Source organism: Prunus avium, chromosome 8, assembly GCF_965620075.1.
Source record: "Prunus avium chromosome 8, drPruAviu1.hap1.1, whole genome shotgun sequence".
NCBI lineage: Eukaryota > Viridiplantae > Streptophyta > Magnoliopsida > Rosales > Rosaceae > Prunus > Prunus avium.
The window spans coordinates 4,230,076-4,249,288 of NC_142291.1; the positions used below are offsets into that span (position 1 = coordinate 4,230,076).

At 38.0% G+C, this 19,213-nt stretch overlaps 1 protein-coding gene, 2 long non-coding RNA genes and 1 pseudogene across 8 annotated transcripts in view; 1 reads left to right on the top strand and 3 right to left on the bottom strand.

Annotated features, from left to right (window-relative positions):
* Positions 1–5,468, bottom strand: part of LOC110773051 (TMV resistance protein N-like) — a 53,118-nt pseudogene extending 47,650 nt beyond the window's left edge. The window contains exon 1 of the transcript XR_015826390.1: positions 5,414–5,468. The product of XR_015826390.1 is annotated as a TMV resistance protein N-like (transcript). The remainder of the gene's footprint in view (positions 1–5,413) is intronic.
* On the bottom strand, positions 775–5,603 carry LOC110773053 (TMV resistance protein N-like). 4 transcript variants are annotated; one of them, XM_088245964.1, is made up of 6 exons: positions 5,463–5,603; positions 4,594–5,119; positions 3,396–4,494; positions 2,907–3,182; positions 1,629–2,780; positions 1,347–1,532 (listed from the first exon to the last, which is right to left on the bottom strand). In XM_088245964.1, exons 2-6 carry the CDS (start codon positions 5,100–5,102, stop codon positions 1,494–1,496), a joined length of 3,075 nt encoding a protein of 1,024 aa, XP_088102090.1. In that variant the 5' UTR covers positions 5,103–5,119; positions 5,463–5,603; the 3' UTR covers positions 1,347–1,493. The 4 variants fall into 4 exon arrangements, with proteins under 4 accessions (XP_088102091.1, XP_088102090.1, XP_088102087.1 ...); XM_088245961.1 differs by having other exon boundaries at positions 5,414–5,554; XM_088245963.1 differs by having other exon boundaries at positions 4,594–5,116; positions 5,414–5,547.
* Positions 5,604–5,733: 130 nt separating this feature from the next.
* Positions 5,734–10,702, top strand: LOC148291168 (uncharacterized). Its single transcript, XR_015826396.1, has 3 exons — positions 5,734–7,213; positions 7,941–9,061; positions 9,542–10,702. It is a non-coding gene; the product is annotated as an uncharacterized LOC148291168 (long non-coding RNA).
* Positions 10,703–12,221: 1,519 nt separating this feature from the next.
* Positions 12,222–13,613, bottom strand: LOC110773078 (uncharacterized). Of its 2 annotated transcripts, XR_015826394.1 has the most exons (6): positions 13,485–13,613; positions 13,204–13,306; positions 12,808–12,891; positions 12,688–12,732; positions 12,488–12,568; positions 12,222–12,408 (listed from the first exon to the last, which is right to left on the bottom strand). It is a non-coding gene; the product is annotated as an uncharacterized LOC110773078 (long non-coding RNA). The 2 variants fall into 2 exon arrangements; XR_015826395.1 differs by lacking the exon at positions 13,204–13,306.
* Positions 13,614–19,213: the final 5,600 nt, after the last annotated feature.

Below are 19,213 nucleotides of genomic sequence, written 5' to 3' on the forward strand. Positions count from 1 at the left end.
TCTCACGTGGGCTCCACCCCCCACCATTTTTAAAATTAAACATTCGAAAAATTAAAAATTGGGTCCAAATCCAATCCAACCGAGAAGAAGATCGACCAGATTGGCGTAAACTGAAATCACCCACCAACTGTACTCTCTCTGATTCAACTTCTCAACGTCACTGAAACCAAAAACCAAAAACTACTCCTTCGATCTTGAATCACAGCAGATTCACAGCCCAAAACCCGAAGGTAACCTCACCAATTTCATTTCTTTTTCTAGGGTTTCGCTTCCAATTATTTTGGCGGGCAGAAACGACCTAAAACTGGATTGAGAAAAAAATAATTCAAGGAAGGCGGGCAGATAGCAACGCAATAGATGGCCATCACTTGCTAACCTTTTCTAAACAGCTGAGGCTCAATTTCTCGCGATATTTTACCAGTCTTTCGGTCACACGTTGCACGAGTCAGACGTGACACTCGTCAGCGTACTGTGAAGTGTGTTTTGTTGTGTTGTCTTTTTGGTGAAGAGAAAGACTCATAAACTTTTTGCCAGATCTGTGGGGATGAGATAGAGATAACAGTGGATGGGGAGCAACCCGTGTCACAGATCGAAAGCACCAAGTTTTCTTTGTAGACAGCCAATTTGTTAAGAGGACTGGGTCTCTCTCTCAGGAAAAGAATCATTCATTACACACAAACAAAACTTTTTTCTTTTTTTTCTTATTTTAATTTCACCCTTTTTTATATTCACTCATTCTTTATTTCTCTCTCGCTCTCTCTCTGTAGTTGAAAATTATCATAAAAAGTGCAGTTATTAAAAAGAGCGAGAAAATCTTTACAAGTTGAGAGAAATTCAGATTTGCTCCTAAAACAAAACAAGGAATAGAGCCAAATAAAAAAAAACATTGAATTGAAATGCAGCAGCTGTGATGCTTCTTGCTTTGAAAGTGAGGAATCATAGGTCAGTCCCAATCACATCGATCTTTTTTCTTTTTCTGGGCCGAGCTTCGTCAACAACATCATTTAATTCATCTTGGTCTGCATCTTCGGAAATAGCATAGGTATTGCAGAAGAGAGATTTTTGGTGAGAGCTACCACTTCCACTAGGACCAGCCTCCTCCTCGTCGTCGCGTTGTTGACCTTGTGCATCAGCTGAATTGATGATGGATTTGTTCATCATGATCTGGTTGAGTTGTTCCACATCTTGCTCGTGCACCAAACGAAACCCACACTTCTTCACACTCAACCCAGATGGTTTATAATGATCAAATCTGACATTTATCTGACTGCATTTCGTCTTAAATTGTTCACGAGATGCATAAATTACCCAAAGGTTATCCGACACAACATCGCCTATTTCAAAATATTTAAAAAATCCAGGTGTCTCCATTCCTTGTGGGTGACAGCTTATTGAAAAAAGACGAAATTCAGAAAGATGAGCCTGAACTTCAAACACAGCACATAAAGCAATTCCCATCCACGTGGTACATGAATCCAGAGCTAGCTCCACAGTTAGGGAATCTCCCGAACTTTGATTACTGCTGAACCAGTCTGGAATTTCCCTTCCAGGAGTTAGTAAGTTGTAATTATTATTATAGCAAACAACAAAAGAGAGAGAGAGAGAGAGAGAGAGAGAGAGAGGAGAACCTCAATGTATCGCTGTATCTTTTTCAGCATTATTCTATCGCAGATTTCATTGCCAACAAAGCTTTTAAACACACGAACATGTACTTCGTTATCCACTAATGACAATGAGTACTTTGACGAAAGATGTGGTAACATTTTCAAGGAAGTGCAACCGTCTATGTCTATATCCACTAATGAGATAAGCTTAGAAAGATCTGGCACCCATTCAAGACTTTGGCATCCATTCAGCTTAAGTACTTTCAGCTTAGGAAGACATCCAATGCTTGCAGGAAGGCTAACAAAATTGTTTCCACTAAGGTCTAATTCTTCTAAGGAGATAAGCTTAGAAAGATCTGGCAATTGTTGAAGCCTTTGGCACCCATTCACCCAAAAGAACTGAAGCTTAGAAAGACATCCAATGCTTGCAGGAAGGCTAACAAAATTGTTTCCACTAAGCTTTAATTTTTCTAAAGAGGTCAAGCAGCCAATATCACTGGGAAGATCCCCTTCACAAAGTCCACGATTACTCAGATCCAAATACTTCAAAGAAAATAAACCATCTAACGAACTTATCACAAAACCATTTCTGTTTTGATATAAACCGGAAAGGCCCCACCCAAACCTTGATTTATTAGGCTGTGATCCCTTTCCACCCAAATCTTGCCTGTATTTCAAACCAACAGTAGAGCGTGGCAGATGTCTAAAATAACCTCCATACAATTCAAGCCAGCTAAGAGACTCCATCTCCCCCATGTTCTCTGGGAGTATGTCAATTTCTGGGCATCCAGACGCATCCAGTACTTCAAGAGACTTCAAATTACAAATTTCACTCGGAAGACCCGCGAGATTCTTGCAACCATCTAGATACAGAGAAGTAAGGCCAACCAGAAATCCAATTGATGAAGGTAATTTCTTAATGGATATCCCAAGTAAACTAAGCATTGACAAATTTTTCATTTGCCCTGAAAATTCTGGAATCTTTTTCAATTTTGAGCAATAATCAAAATACAACCTTTTAAGACATTTGAGATCTGCAATTGACGGGTGAATCTTTGTCAAATTCGTACAAAATACAAAATCCAACACCTCAAGCTTCGGAATGCCACTGAAATCCGGGGTTGAGGTCAACTTTTTAGAGTTACCAAGGTCCATTTTTTTCAAGTTGGGCAAGTCCTGTACAATTCATAAACAACGGTAGAATAGATAATTAGCTCAGATTTATTTTAATTTTTAAAACAAAATATTTAAAATAATTAAAAAAAACTAATTTCTAGAATGGCATATGGTCACTACTCTTACCTTTCTTCCATCCCAAAGCCGAACAAGTTTGCTATTAGGCATCTCAAGTGCAATAAGAAATTTTGGTTGAAAACCTGATGGGAGAAACCCGGAAGGATACCAACCCCATTTGATAATTCTCAAGGAATTAGGAAGAATTCTGGGGCTTGAAGAAATGATCACATTGTCAAATTCAAGAAATTTCAGGTTAAGCATCTTAGAGAAGTCTTCACAATTCCAATTTTCCTTTTCAAGTGTCGCCATGCGTAATCTGATGCCTTTAATTTTGTCCGTTGCCTGTAATTAAGAATAGTAAAAGAAAAGTTAATTCCACATTTAAGTCTAATAATGTGTTAAAGAGAAATCATATATCTTCCAAAACTATCTTTATATAACTTCTTCTCATACTATTTATGAATACATCAAAGATATCATTAATTAAGTTTAAAATTGTGTTAAACAGAAATCATAAATCTTCCAAAACTTAGTATCTTTTATATAACTTCTTACCGTATTGTTTATGAATACATGAGAGATATCACCATGATTGCACAATCGACTTCGTCTACCAGGCTCATCAGGACACTCTCGACGAACAATTTCCCATGCCATTTCTTGTATCAAATCATGCATCTCAACTTCCCCATTTGATATAGTTAAGAGTGATTTTTGAACGAGATCAGTTATCCCAACATAACCACATAGCCCACAACTGTCTAGTATTTCGATTACTTCCTCCTTGCCCTTCCACTTATGAAAAAATGCAACATCAAGAAATATCTCCTTATTCATCTCATCCAGTCCATCATAACTTATTTTGAGCAAATCTAAAATTCTGGAGTTAGGAATTTTCCGCAGCTTATCCAATTCACTTTTCCATTCATCTTGATCTCTCTTATTATACACTAAGCATCCCAAAAGTTTAAGAGCTAGTGGAAGTCCTCTGGCATACTTTACAAAACCCTTCGACAATTCCAAATAACCTTCTGCTGGCTCATTTTTTTTAAAGGCGTTCCGACTAAAGAGCTCAAGAGCATCATCATCACCTAACGCCTCTACCTTATGTGATATATGTATATCATGCTGATCTAGCAACCGTTTATCTCTAGTTGTAATAATGATTAAACTCCCCTTACCAAACCAATCCTTTTCACCAGCCAACTTGAAAAGTTGGCTTGATTCACTCACATCATCAAGAATGAGAAGAACCTTTTTATTATACAAGCAATTCTTAATGACAGAGGTTCCCCACTGTTCATCCCAAACTTGAGTAATTTGATCCTTTAAGATTGGGGAAAGAAGTTGTCTTTGTAGATTAACAAGATCACCACGTCGAGAAACTTCTCTAACATTAGCAAGAAAGCTGCTAACTTCATAATGGATAGAAATGCGATCATAAACTAGCTTAGCAATGGTTGTTTTGCCAATTCCGCCCATCCCCCATATCCCCATAAAGCGAACATCATCCGTAGGATGAGCTAAAAGCAAATCTATGTGCTCACGTATAAACTTCATTCCCACCAATTCTCTGGAATCTAACAATTTGAATCTGCGATGTACTTTCATCCACACCCATTCAACAATATTTTCAATAAGCTTTCTTTCACACCTACAAGGAGGAAAAGTAAAAGGATCATGAAGTCTAAACTATAAGACATACATATAACAAGATATGAAGTTACATCAAATGCCTTACGAAAAAACTTACTCATTCTTTGAATCTATCCCAGATAAATTGGCTACTTCTGTTAAAGCATCTCTCCAGCGCTTCACCTTATCGATGTCTTCCCTAAACCTTTTCTCATGCTCAGTGAAGGCGTCCGCAAAACTGCCGCTTTGTTTTCTCACATCGGAGGGATCCACATGATAAAACACTGGCAGAATTGTGCCCTTGGATTTCATGCATTGGAGAATCTTTGTAAGCTCATCCAAGCACCAGGAAGAAGATGCATAATTTGGCGAGAGAACAACGATTGCAAGCGTTGATTCTTCGATTGCTTTGATGAGCTCTGAAGAAATAGGTGTCCCTATTTCAAGCTCACGATCATCCTTGAATGTTTTAATGCCCCTGTGCTGCAATTCGTGGTATAAATGAGATACAAAGCTAAGTCGAGTGTCCTCGCCCCTGAAACTCAAAAACACATCGTGGTTCGGCTGAGGAGCAGACTGATGAGGTGAAGGAAGAAAGGCAGAGTCTCTTTGGGTGCTGAATGCCATTTGGCAATCTGCTGCTGCTGTAAACACTCAATGAAAATAAGCCTTTCGCTAATTAAATCTTTAAAAATCCAAACACTCAACTAATAAATAGAAGATAAATGGCTTGCAAAAGGAAAAGGATTAAAATTTAGAGAGGTTTTTATTGGGTAAATGAAAATTTAGTTAAGCCAGAGGAAAAATAAGGACGACGTAGAGGAAAATGGGTCGTCTTGTCATGATGTTATCAACGTTTGAAACAATGGGTTGGCATGAAAAAGCCTTTATCAGTACACTAGTGAACTAAAAACTGCACATGCTTTAGTTAATGTTACCTGAACAAAACAGATACGAAGCAAGCCAACAAGTTTAGCTTAGTGTTACCTCAACACCGAAAAAATTTCAAAGCCAGAGAATTTGTAAGACCAGCAAGCCGGCCAGACTCACAAAATATACTTCTCAAGATCAGCCAAGAAACCAACAAGAAGAAACAAAGCTAGCACCTCAGAAAAGACAGATACTTGGAATCCGTGTAGTGGCAAGCACACGGTTTCTCTTTTCTTTTTCTTTTTTTATGAAATATGGAGGAAGAAGCGCATTAAATTTCATGGAAGTTGTTTCTTTACCTTTGCTTTTCTCGCCCTCTTTAAAGAGAGTTCCCACAACTTTATAAATTATCTCGAGAAGAAAATCCATTCTTTTTTTTCTTTTTCTCTTTTGGCCTAAATTTCATCCCAATTGGATTTCAGAAATTTAATTAATACACAAAATTGTGCCATGTCTGAGTCAAAAAGAAAAATAAGCACACGGTTTCTCTGGTCTTTAATGGGAGTCCAAATCTTCTTGGGCAATGAGTAATTTCTTTTGCTTTTCTTTTTTTTAGATGAGAAATAATTTCTTTTGCTTTTCAATGAAGAGGCAGGAGGGCATCATTTCATTTCAGACAAGTTCTGCTCAGAGACCAATTATAGGGTCCCCCCACGTCAGGCCATTTATTTGACTGGTCGGTGTCTTGGTAAAACATTTATTTGGTGAGATTTTAATTTGAAGGACATATCAAGGCAATTACGATATATATGCAGTAATAGAAGTCATGAAGTTTTGAACCGTAGTGGCCAGCACAGAGAGAGAGAGAGAGAGAGAGACGGGAGAAAAGGTTGAAAAAGGTTGAAACCGTGTAGTTACAGTAAGCACACGCTTTCTCTTGTCAGTTATCTCTCCAACGTCTCCAATGGGAGTCTAAAAGTGGGTCAATGAGTGATTTCTTTTGCTTTTGAGGCCAATTATTTGAATGGTCGGTTTCTTGGTAAAACTGGGGTGAGATTAACTGAAGGAAATATCAAGGTAATTACTTGATCTTTTCATCACAAATTCACAATATGTATGGAGTAAAAGAGAATAATGGATCAAATAATAATCCCCAAATTTGATTAAGGCATCAAGGATTTTCCCTCTCTACAATGTTTACTTTTGATCCTCCTGTTACAATGTTTACTTTTGATCCGTCTAGAACTCATCAATAAAGAGATAAATAAATAAAAAGCAAATTAAGACCACATTGCATTGCAAATTAATGGCCAATTAAAAGCTAATTAAGACGTCACTCATTCTCCAATTATAGAGACTAGAATTGAATATAGGAAGACCAAACAAAACCTTACTAATTATTATTTATTAAAATCCAACTGGGCTAACAGTGAAGCTGATGTTTTGCCTCCCGGTTTTATTGAGGGCACATCAAATAAGGGGCTTGTTTGCTTTGGATGGGTGCTCCAGATGGAAATTCTGGGGTACCCATCAATTGGGGGGTCTCTGTTTCACTCTGGATGGGGATCTGTAATTGAAATCCTGCAATTTGGGCATGTCCTTGTTGTTTTGCCATTTATTATTGATCAGCCTTTGAATACAAGGCTTCACGTGGAGAAGGGTTTAGCTGTTGAAGTGAAACGAAGAGAAGACGGGTCGTTTTGCAAAGATGAGATGGCCAAAACGCTCAGGCATACAATGATGGCAGAGGAAGGAGAGCAGCTAAGAACCAATGCAAGGAAAGCTGCCAAAATCTTTGGAGATCAGAATCTGCACCAAGACTACATTGGTGAATTTGTCACTTTTCTAAAAAGAAACGTGTCAAAAAGGTCCCTCTCTCTATCTCTCCCCTCCCATGTCAGGTTGGCAAAATGACCTTATTTCATTTTATTTTAAGAAGGCTAGATGACCCTATTTTCAATGTTACCCAATTAATTTGAGAGTGTTATATATTGAAGTGAACATCTTCATGCTTAGGGATGCTGGAACTTGCGTTATTGCCACTATAATATTTTGGTGCATAATTCATTCTAAAACCTGTCATAGAAACATAAACTTTAAACCCCCTCAATTGGGATACATGCTTGCCAACTCTTGGTCTCAACAAATGGGCCATCCTAAACTTAATCAATACGTTCACTGAGCTTCCCACCTAGTTAAATAGAATTGACACCACGATGAGATTGAAGTAGTTCTTTCTAATCTTATTTTTCTTGTAGTTCTTTTATTAAATTCCGACCCGATTTGTGTGTCACGACTCACGTCAATAAATTAGTATATTTTTTTAGTATAACCAGACCGAATCGGATGAAACAGTCCAGTTCATAGCTCCTACTTTTGCATAACGTCGGTTTGTGATCGGTTCATAATTGTATATCATTTTGTACCCTTCTAGCTTATGATTTGGTTATGTTATTGAGTTAAACTTGTGCTTTTAATTCATTTTCTATTTTGATAAGTCCATAATTTCATACACTTGCATGCCTTCTTTATTTAGTGATTTTGCTTAGTTTCTTTTTATTTTGAGTCACTTACCTATGTTTGTGTGTTTTGTAGGTTAAGATAGAAAGAGATAACATTTGATGCAATCCATGCATGTTAAGGGCTGATTGGCATATGAGGAATATGAGCTTAAAGACAAACACATTTTGGCTACAACCCCTTTCCAGCCCAATTTCGTAGGTCAACTTCTTGGCCTTGGATCAGCATGCTATGGGGATCGAATGAGGTGAAGATCTTCATGAAACTTGTTCCAATGGGTGTCTACTACAACATATCCAAATTTCAGCCCAATTGGACATTTGTGGAGTGCTCAGCCCGTCCAACACCCAACCTTGCTCAGCAGGATTTGCAGCTGCCAGCTTTGAGCCTTATCTCCTCCTTTAAGCCATGTGCCTCACCCATGCTGCAACTGACTTTGGATCCAACATAATGAGTGAAGTGGGGAGGCATTCCAGCTATGAAATTCTAAAGGAGCAAGTTGGTACATGCTGGAGTTATTATAGAGAAAGCATGTGCATGCATGTAAAGCAAAGAAATAAAATGAAGTCAATTCCAGTCTCTGTTCGGCTGCCAACTTGCAAGGCCCAAAACGCACACTTCTACTGCTTCGATGGGAATACTTTCTTCATAGAAGTTGTTCCAATGGGTGTCTAGTATAACATATCCAAATTTGAGCACCATTGGATACGTTTTGAAACCTCTGGCCTTCCTACACCAAGACTGGTTCAGAAAACTCGTTTTTCAGCAACCAAAAGGCAACCACATGGGTTGGCAACCAAAAGGCAACCACATGGGTTGGCAGCAAAGGCAGCCACAACTGATCACCTTTGAACCCATGTGAGGATGCTTGAGGTGCAGCAAAAGAAGTATGGGATGAGATTGATTCCAACCACATTAACATAGACAAGATGAGGTGGGAGTTATGGGTTGTATTAAAGATGAAGGATGGTGTGGGAATCCATCATGATGTTCCTCCCTCTTAGCCCTATAAATAGAGAAGCCTTCAAGCTTCAAAACACACCCCAAGGGGGGGAGCTCTCAAACACTTCTCTAGAGCTCCCTTCCCTTCTCTCCCTCAAATTCTCTTAGTTTCCTTTCAAGTTGTAAATTGTTGTAACAAAATGAGTTTACTAAATTTTCCTTCAAGTTCTCTTAGTTCCACTTTACTTTTATTTGTAATGTACATTCTTTCTTAAGTATTCAAGTTTAATTAGTTTCCAAGTTTCAATTATGGTTTTTGTTCTTATTCATTATGCTTATAAGTTAATATGCTAGTTTGAATGATTGATCACCATTTAGGCTTGCATGTTAGCTATCTTGGTTTGAATTAAGAGTAGACACCATGCTTTAATTCGAATTGAACTATGGATAAGAAGAGTATGTATGGACATTCGACAATAGGGATTAGATACATGCTTGGTTGTTTAAATTGTTCTTCTATGCTTAATGGGTTCCTAATGCTTAGTTTTAGGTTAGACAACAAATGATCAAATTAGGGAATTAGGAACACAAGGTTATGACCAAACACCATGGCTTAATCATACTTTAGCTAGAATCAATCCGTTAATCTAATTGAACTTGGGAACTTATTTGCTTGAGTTATTTCATTCTTTCTTGTTTTATTTATTTTCTTTTTTCATTTCTATTTTGTGTAGGGGAAACAAATTGGATCATTCAATCACCAATCCTCGTGGGATCGACCTCGCACTTACATATGCTATACTACCAAACGGCTCGTGCACTTGCGAGTATCACAAGTTGAGGATGCAGCTGAATCCATATTGATGCAGTTGAATCGAAGCAACAGTTTGTTGAACCAAATTAGTCAACTCCATAAGACCTTAAAAAGTTTTAAAGGATTTTAGCGATATGAACAAAATTGATTTGTGAATTAACTTGAAGAATGATCCATAACACAAAAAAGATAAACGAGTATAACTCATAGTTTCGTAAACGTCACAAATGTTTGTGATAACCTTTCTTTTGTTTTTTTCAACTCGGTCTATGCATCTTTGAATTTGAGATATGGTGGGTTGTTAGACACAAGGGTGAATTTAAAATTTTTTATAAGGATGGAGTTGTTATGTAGGTAAAGATCTAAATAAAATTCCATTCATTTTCTAAGGGAGAAAGCTTGAAACTTGAAATGTTTGTGATATGAGTAACTAGAGATGTGTATGGATAAGATAGAATAATTTTTTAGAATAATTTTTGCTTGCTAATTTTTGTGAAATGAGGTATTAATGCCTTAGAATTAATATTAAATTTCCTTTTGGCCAAACCTTGCAATAGGCTAGAGCCTACCCTAGCCATAGTGTAGTACCCTTGGGTAGACGTAACCTCCCCACCACAATATTCATCTCTTTTTCCAAAGCATAAACCCCCATACTTAGAAGCAAAAGATTCTCTACACAGGCAAATAACCACACACTGACAATAAACAAACCCCCATACTCAAATATGGACCACACCCAAAGCATAAACCCCCATACTTAGAAGCAAAAGATTCTCTACACAGGCAAAGCAAAACCACACATGTGCAGACAAAAGAATACTTCTCTCAATCTTTGTTTTTTTTTTCTTCTTTAGGTCGAAAGACTTCTCTGAATCACTATTAGAAGATTCTTGCTTCTAATTTCACTTTTGCAGATCAGCTTCACCGTCCAATTTCCCGCCCAATTTCTCAGAAAAAAGCGTAGAAATGGGTCTTATGGTTGACGACGACCTCGAGGAAATGGGTTTGAGGCATGAGTAGGTAAAAAGGAGTTGGTCTGACGATTATATCCCTCATATAAATGTGATGGCTTTAATATACCTACAATATACCCATAATATGTAAAATACAAGTTATATTATTGCATAACAGTAAATTATTAGGTAAATTATATGCAAAATGCGTTTATAAAAGTTGAGTATATTATTTGAATAATAGGTAAATTTATACTAGGTACATTATTTTTTGTAAAAGAAGTAATAAGTATGTTATTTTTTCAACATAAAAATGTATGTATGCTATTATATTAATAAAATAATAAAATAATAATAATATTTGGAGATCTTTCCCAATTTAACGTGTGTCATTAGTTACAATCCAATTAAACTTTGTTTCTATATTGGTTCACACATTACTATACAAAATGCAATAATAGCTTAGTTTGGGATATTTTAGGAATCAAAAAAGTACAATAAATTCAATTTACATTCTCTCTGAAAATGGAGGAAAAGAGGAGAAGTGAGCCCCCTCAAAGTGAAAATGATTATAGAGTATTTTTTGAGAAAGAGGGGGCTAGAATTTTCCGTTTATGTACCGTTTCTTAGATTTCATAGGATGTAACTAAAGAAATAACTTTGTTAGAATTAATTTATTACTGAATAAAACTTTGAGTCATAGATCAAATGTACAGCAGTCGGTTAAACTTGATCACTCTATTATTTATTCAATTTTATGGGCAGTTTAGGACTTATCAGAATTTATGGGAAATTTAATAGTTTAGATAAAAAATGAAAACTTATATCATAAGTTGATTGTCGTAAATATAAAAGTTAAATTATTTGGCCAAAAAAAAAAGTTAATTAATTGGACATCAAGGACCTTTTGACAGACATCAAACGATGCCATTCCGGTAACTTTTTCTTCTTCTCCATTGTTGCAATGCAAGTTCATAAACCCACACAGGCTTAAGATTAGGGGTAGTAATTTGTGACACAATTCAGATAAATGATTCAAAACTGGCCTAAAATTTATGGAGTTAAACTTGCACGATAAAATAATTTGGGTCAATGTCAATCCACTACGAGCGTTGAATTTTGAATTAACTTGTCAATCCGTTTAATAAGTGGGTCGTGTCCATTAGTGACCTATCAAATTTAAAATATTTAATTTTGTTCTTTTAAATTATATTTTAGACATTTAATTTGTATTTTTGTATATAATATTTTCAAGATTAACATAATTTTTATAGTATATATGAGTAATATTATTGATAAAATAAATATTTAAAAGAGTAAATAAGTTTAAATAAGTTAAATAGATTAAACATGTTAATAGACATGCTACATGTAGGGGTGGGCACGGTCCGGATTGGTTCGGTTTTATCATCAAACCACAGCTGAACCAATAAGAGAATAACAGTCTGGTTTGGTTCGGATTAGCCTAAAACAATAATGAAAACCGAACCAATCCAAACCACTCATAAACGGTTTGGTTCGGATTGGTTCGGCCGGTTTGTGCCTAACACAAAACCATGCATTTTTCAACCTGCTCTTACATTATAATGCTAACATTTTGCCGTTATATCATTTCATTCCATCAAAGGCTAACACAACAACATTCCATTTAATCAAAAGCTGTCCAATTTCCAGCATGCATATAAGTTCACAATTTCCATCAAAACAAACATTCTAACGTTCATAAGAAATGAATACAAGATTATAACTAAGTAAGAAATGAAAGGCTGCCCAAAATACAAGTTCATAATTTCCATTTAACTAAAGGCTGCCCAGTTTCCAGCATGTCCCCATACTGCACATAAAAGTAGTTTCAATCAATACAAATTTTAGGATACAAGATGATCAAAATAAGAAATGAATAAGAAAATTACCATAACTGCAAGGTTGTGCATCAATAGAGAATCAATCAGTGAAAATGTGCACAGGCGCATTAGCATTTGATCTCTGCATTTCTATATAAGAAATATACATAATCATATATTTAGCTACAGAGCAATAAAACTCACACATTAGAAGCAATTAATAAAAAAAATACAGATATACTTGACTCAATGGTTTCATAAAACTCCACCTGATTAGAAGCAAAACCTTCTTCCACCCCCTGGTTTACCTCCATCTATATAATCAGACAAATTGCATATTAAATAAATTGCACCTAATCATGAACATTAGAAAAATTAGAAGAACTCACCCCATTGTTGGCACTGAGAAGAGCACGTTTGAATCAATTAAGGTTGAAGCTGGAGAATCAGATATTTGGCAAGCAGAGAGAAATCTGATATTTGGCAAAGAAACCCACGACACCAAATAGAAAGAATTATTCAGTGGGACAAATATGATATTAAAAAAAATTAAGATCACAACTCATACAAAAAGAAACCCACCACAACTCATATAAAAAGAGGTCAGATTCCAAACATCATTGTACGAATGTCTTCTAAAATGATGATTCCAACAATAAAGCACATAACCCACAGACTACAGCTCTTTTCATTCTTGATTTCTTTTATGCTAACTTTCAAATTTGAACTTCTCAATATAATATAATCATATATATATTCACAAATAAAATCATCATCAATTTTACCAATGGCATCTTTGCCATTAACGTGGACAGTGCCTTCAATACTTCCTCCTCCGAAGCCCAGTGAATTTACAGAATGAATGAAGCTGAAAGCAGAGAAACAGACCTAGAAACACAACCCGATTTGCCAGAAATGAGAACCCATTTTCCAGAATCAACCAGTTCATACACAAAAGGGGTTAATGTGCAAGCCCACTACTAAAAGTTCATTCCAAGAATTTGAAATCAGAACATTATCAAAAGAAAAATGTGTAGATAAGCAGAAATAAAATATTAGAACATACACTTCTTCGGGTTCTTGAACATCAATCAGCTGTGCGACGATGACGATGGTTGTGGTGGTTCAGAGCAATGGTGGCTTCTCTAGGGTTGAAGTGGGTTGAGTGAGGCTGCGTGTTCAAAGAAGAGGAGCCTCTGAGATGAGGTTTGAGTCCGAAAATAAGTGGTTTGGAGTCCAATTCAGTGTGGCTGGGTGTAGACTACACATCTAATTAACCACTCAACTATTGACACATGTAAAGTAATATATATGAATATATATAATTAATTAATTAATTTTTAAACGGTTCGGTTCGGATTAACACAGTTTTTCAAATATTAAAACTGCAGCTGAACCAAACCATTCCGGTTCGGTTCGGATTTTAAAACTGTTGACTTTTTTAAAGTCAAAACCAAACCAAACTGGAAAATACGGATTGGTTCGGCCGGTTTGGCCGGATCGGCCGGATTGATGCCCACCCCTAGCTACATGGGTCCTGTAAACACGCCATTTTCGGCCTGACACGAACCAATACCACCCAAATTTGAGAGACCAAAGTTTATCTACTAACAAGGTCAACAATGGAATTTTGAATTAAATGCGCAAACAAATATTATATATAATACTAATACTCGTTGTTGATGAGAAAACTATCGATGTTATCATCAATACTTGATCATGATTGTAAATAAGTACAACTAAGATATATTAAGAATTATAAAGTTTAGTAAGGGGGTTGTATTTCTGTTGGTTGAGAGCATTTACACATGTATCCAACGTCATAGGTTTGATTCCTCTCTCCCCAAATATCGCTTTGTGTATATAAAAAAAAAATTATAAAGTATAACGTCATTCTTACACACGTGTCAAACTATAATTGAAAATATTTTTGTGATATTTTGTAAACTAAATATATTAGTAAAATTGAAAAAACTGAATTCGAATCCCCCTCTTCGTAGTTTAGATTGAATTAAAGTAGAATATTATTAAGAAAAAACTATAGTGTTGACATCTGGACGAAAACTAGATGTGTACATTATATAAAAAAAGATACGTTCATGAATGTTAAATTTATGCATGTAATGTTTTAATTCCAGACTGGCTGAGAACACAAGATGAATATATATGTTGCAAAATTCAAAAATTGACAATTAATCAAATTGATTATTATATAAATGTTAGGTTTAAATTCATAATCTGACAACACATGCATAACAAAACAACATTAACATTATAAGTTTGGAAAAAAAATATTACCATATATATATATGGTCATGTCGTGTGGACTTAAATGAGGACAACAGCGGCGTGACTGACTGGTTTCGGCAAAACTATCCAAAAATGGATAAAGAATTTGAAGTTTACAACCTAGAAGTAGAGCCTGAAGAAGCCTCAAGCACAGCGGTGGCAGGCACCGCCACAAAATGATGTATCGGATTGGCTAAAGAAAAATGTGAGGGAAGAGGACTATGTTGTGATGAAAGCAGAAGCAGAAATGCTTTGTATCGAAGGGTGAGGGACCTGGGAGTTCCTTTGCACCAGTGGTTTCTATGAGAAAGATAAATTGTCAATGCATATTGCAATGCAGAAGAAAGGAAACGTCTGATAGAACCTTATAGCAGCAAGGATAGTAAATAAGGCAAAACGAAATGAGGAAAATTGGATATTTCATTGATGATCCCAAAATAGAGCAACTGTTGCAATTTATACAATGGAATTAGGGCGAATCAGAAAGATTGCCACGTCAAAAGTAGAAATAGCTGATTCTAGAAGAAGTTCTCAATGAGCTAATTCCTATATTATTCTTTTAATAGAAATTGGAAATATAGAGTGGATAAGCAAATAACCACATGGGTGCGTATTGCTATCAGAGCCCAAAGGATCTCATCAATTCCTCCCCCCTTGAGTATAAGCCTGTCCTCAGGCTTGAAAAGAGGGATAACGAGCAAGGATGTCGGTGGCAGGTTCCCAAGTGGCGTCAGCTTCGGGAAGACCCATCCATTTAATGAGCCATTTGACAACTGGGGCATTATGTTGCTTAAACAGTCCACGATCAAGAATGGCTTCAGGAATCCATTGAAAATCTGAACCCGTAGGCAAAGTGGGAAAATCAGATGACGGAACGTCGTGGGTTCCCAGTTTGGGCTTAAGTAGGTAGACATGGAAAACTGGATGTATTTTAGCAGATGCGGGCAGCTTAAGACGATACGCCACTTTGCCAATACGAGCCTGAATTTGATAAGGACCATAGAAACGTGGGGAGAGTTTATGGTTGCTAGAAGAAGCAACAGAAGATTGCCGATACGGTTGGAGACGCAAGTATACCCAATCACCAATATTAAATTCCCGATCAGTGCGGTGGCGATCGGCATAAGTTTTCATCCGATTCTGGGCTTGAGAGATGTTGGTTCGAAGCTGAGCAATGACTTCATCTCTGGTTTTGAGCGACTGATCCACAGCTTGGACTAAACTAGTCCCTGGTAAATAATGTTGTACTGCAGGAGGTGGGGAACCATACAACGCTTGATAGGGACTCATCTTGATAGTGCTTTGAAAAGTAGTATTATACCAATACTCGGCCCAAGGAAGCCAAGAAACCCAGGAGGAAGGGCGGTCACCAACAAAGCAACGCAAATAATGTTCCACGGTCCTATTAAGAACCTCTGTTTGTCCGTCACTCTGAGGATGATATGCAGAACTTCGACATAAAACAGTTCCTTGCGCCCTAAAAAATGCATCCCAGAAATTAGAAATGAAAATTGGATCGCGGTCACTTACAATGGATTTTGGCATACCATGTAGTCGAAAGACCTCCTTAATGAAAAGATCAGCAACCTTAGTAGCTGTGAAGGGATGTGCAAGTGGGATAAATGACCATACTTGGTTAAACGATCCACAACCACCAACAATGAATTTTTGCCAGCAGATAATGGTAGGCCTTCCACGAAATCTAAGGAAATATCGTGCCAAGCACCTTGGGGCACCGAAAGGGGTTGTAATAACCCAGGAGGGCGGATGGATTCGTAATTGTTGCGCTGACATACATCGCAAGAAGAAACAAAGAGTTTCACATCTCGTTTTAAGCCAGGCCAAAGGAAGGATCGAGTAATGCGTTTGTATGATCGCAAGAAGCCAGAATGCCCAGCAATGGGGGAAGAGTGAAATTCTGTCAATATTTTATTGTGCCAGTCAGATGTCTGAGGAACAAAAATTCTGCCACGATAGAGAAGGGTACTATTAGACCAAGAAAATCCCTTTGGAGCCTTAGAATTCGAATTAAGAGCAGCAATGATTGAAATGGCCTTTGGGTCTGACTGGTACAACTGCTGGATATCAGCGATTCCATCAAAGATTGGTGTGGAAATCGCCATAAGGCATGTATCTTCAGTTTGTCGAGACAAAGCATCGGCAGCTTTGTTTAAAGAACCGGCGCGGTACTCGAGTGTGTAATTGTAGCCCAATAATTTTGCCATCCATCGATGTTGAGCAGGTGTTGTAATTCGTTGGTCATGTAGGTGCCGAAGAGTCTGATGATCTGTAATTATCTTAAAAGAAGAACCAACCAAATAAGGCCTCCATTTTTCAATAGCAAGAAGGATTGCAAGCATTTCCTTTTCATAAGTTGATAGGGTCTGATTCTTTGGAGATAACATCTTGCTGAGAAACGCAATGGGATGGTGATTTTGAGACAACACAGCCCCAATTCCTGTGTTAGAGGCATCACACTCGAGAACAAAAGGTTGCGTAAAGTCGGGAAGGGCCAAGACAGGTGTTGTAGACAGTGCCGCTTTGAGACTTTGAAAAGCTTGGGCGGAAGAGGTAGACCACATAAAACAATCTTTTTTCAACATATCCGTGAGGGGCTTAGCGATCACACCGTAATCCTTCACAAATTTCCTGTAATAGCCTGTGAGACCCAAAAAACCTCGCAAAGATTTCAAACCCTTCGGTTGAGGCCAATCCACAATACACTGGATTTTTGAAGGGTCTACTGCCACACCTTCACTAGAAAGCACATGACCCAAATAATGGATAGTAGTTTGGCCAAAAGCACATTTGGACAGTTTCAAATGCAGCCTGTGTTTACTTAGGACATCAAAAACAGAGGTCAAGTGCACCAAATGCTCAGCTACAGAGGTACTGTAAATGAGAATGTCATCAAAGAAAACAAGAACAAACTTACGAAGATAGGGCCTGAAAATATCGTTCATGAGGGCCTGAAATGTTGACGGCGCATTTGATAAACCAAACGGCATGACAAGAAATTCGTAATGACCATCGTGAGTGCGAAAGGCTGTTTTCGATATATCCGACGAATGCATTCGGATTTGATGATAGCCAGAACGAAGGTCTAATTTAGAGAAGATCACAGCTCCGTGCAACTCATCGAGGAGCTCATCAATAACTGGGATTGGAAATCGATCTTTGACCGTGACGGCATTCAAGGCCCTATAATCAACACAAAGGCGCCACCCATTGTCTTTCTTTTTAACCAGAAGGACTAGGGAGGAGTATGGACTACTACTTGGTTGAACTACCCCCGTCTCTAACATCTCGTTCACCAAGGTCTCAATTTCATGTTTCTGAAAGTGGGGATATCTGTAGGGTCTGACATTGACCGGCGTTGCCCCTGGAATTAGTGGAATCTTGTGGTCGATTGAACGGTGGGGTGGTAAGGCAGCTGGTGGAGAGAATAGGTCATTGTACTGGAGGAGCAACTGTTGAATTGCAGGGGGTGGAGAAGAGGATGGAACTGGCAGGTCTTCAATGGCTATCAATTGGGCTAACATGCCTTGTTGGGCTTGGGCTGAAAGATGAGTCAACAAGTGGCAGTCCACAAAAGTAACGGGTGGGTCTGTTTGGCCCACCAAGCGATGGACTTGACCATCAACCTTGAACACCATGGTTTTGTTTTTAAAATGCCATCCAATCAAACCCAGAGTGTCTAACCAATCTGCCCCTAAAATGAGGTCGCAGCCCGAAACTGCATGCAAATAACAATTAGTAAACAATTCATAACCTTGAAGATTGATGTGAACTTGATGGACCAGCCCCTTTGTGTGGATGAAGTCATTATTAGCAATCTGAATTTTCCTGGGTGGTGTAGAAGTATCAATCTGCAAGCCCAAGCGTTTAGCCAAGTGGGGGTTTAATAGATTGTGAGTAGATCCAGTATCTATAAAAACAGTGAGGCCCGTGTTGCCAATCTGGCCCTGGAGGCGCATGGTGCGGGTCCGAGGTGTGCCAGTTAATGCATGGATGGAAATGATCGGGTCATTATCTAAGGCTGGTTGGGGAGTGGAGTCAGGACCATGGGCAATTTCGTGGGTAATGAGTTCCTCAAAAGAGTCATCAGAAGCCTCCCAATCAGCCTCTACCATGAGAAGTTGTGGCCGTTTACACCGGTGACCAGCACGAAAAGGTTCGTCACAGTTAAAACATAAATTCTTTGCGCGGCGATCCTGAATTTCAGCAGCAGTGAGGCGACGGATGGGTGGAGAACCCGGTGGTAAAGTAGGATGGAGTGGGGCCGGTTGGTCCTGTCTTGACAAGGAGGAATTAGTAGGGCGGCTGAAAGAGGAGCGTGCCATAGACCGCTGGAACAAACGACGATTGTGAAATGCGCGGGCAAGCCGCTTAGCCTCATGAAGGGTTGCTGGATTCTGAACAATAACATCACCACGAAGATCTGGTGCGAGGCCGCCTACATAAACTCCTTTCAACTGGTCATCTGTCCAATCGAGAGCTCGGCAA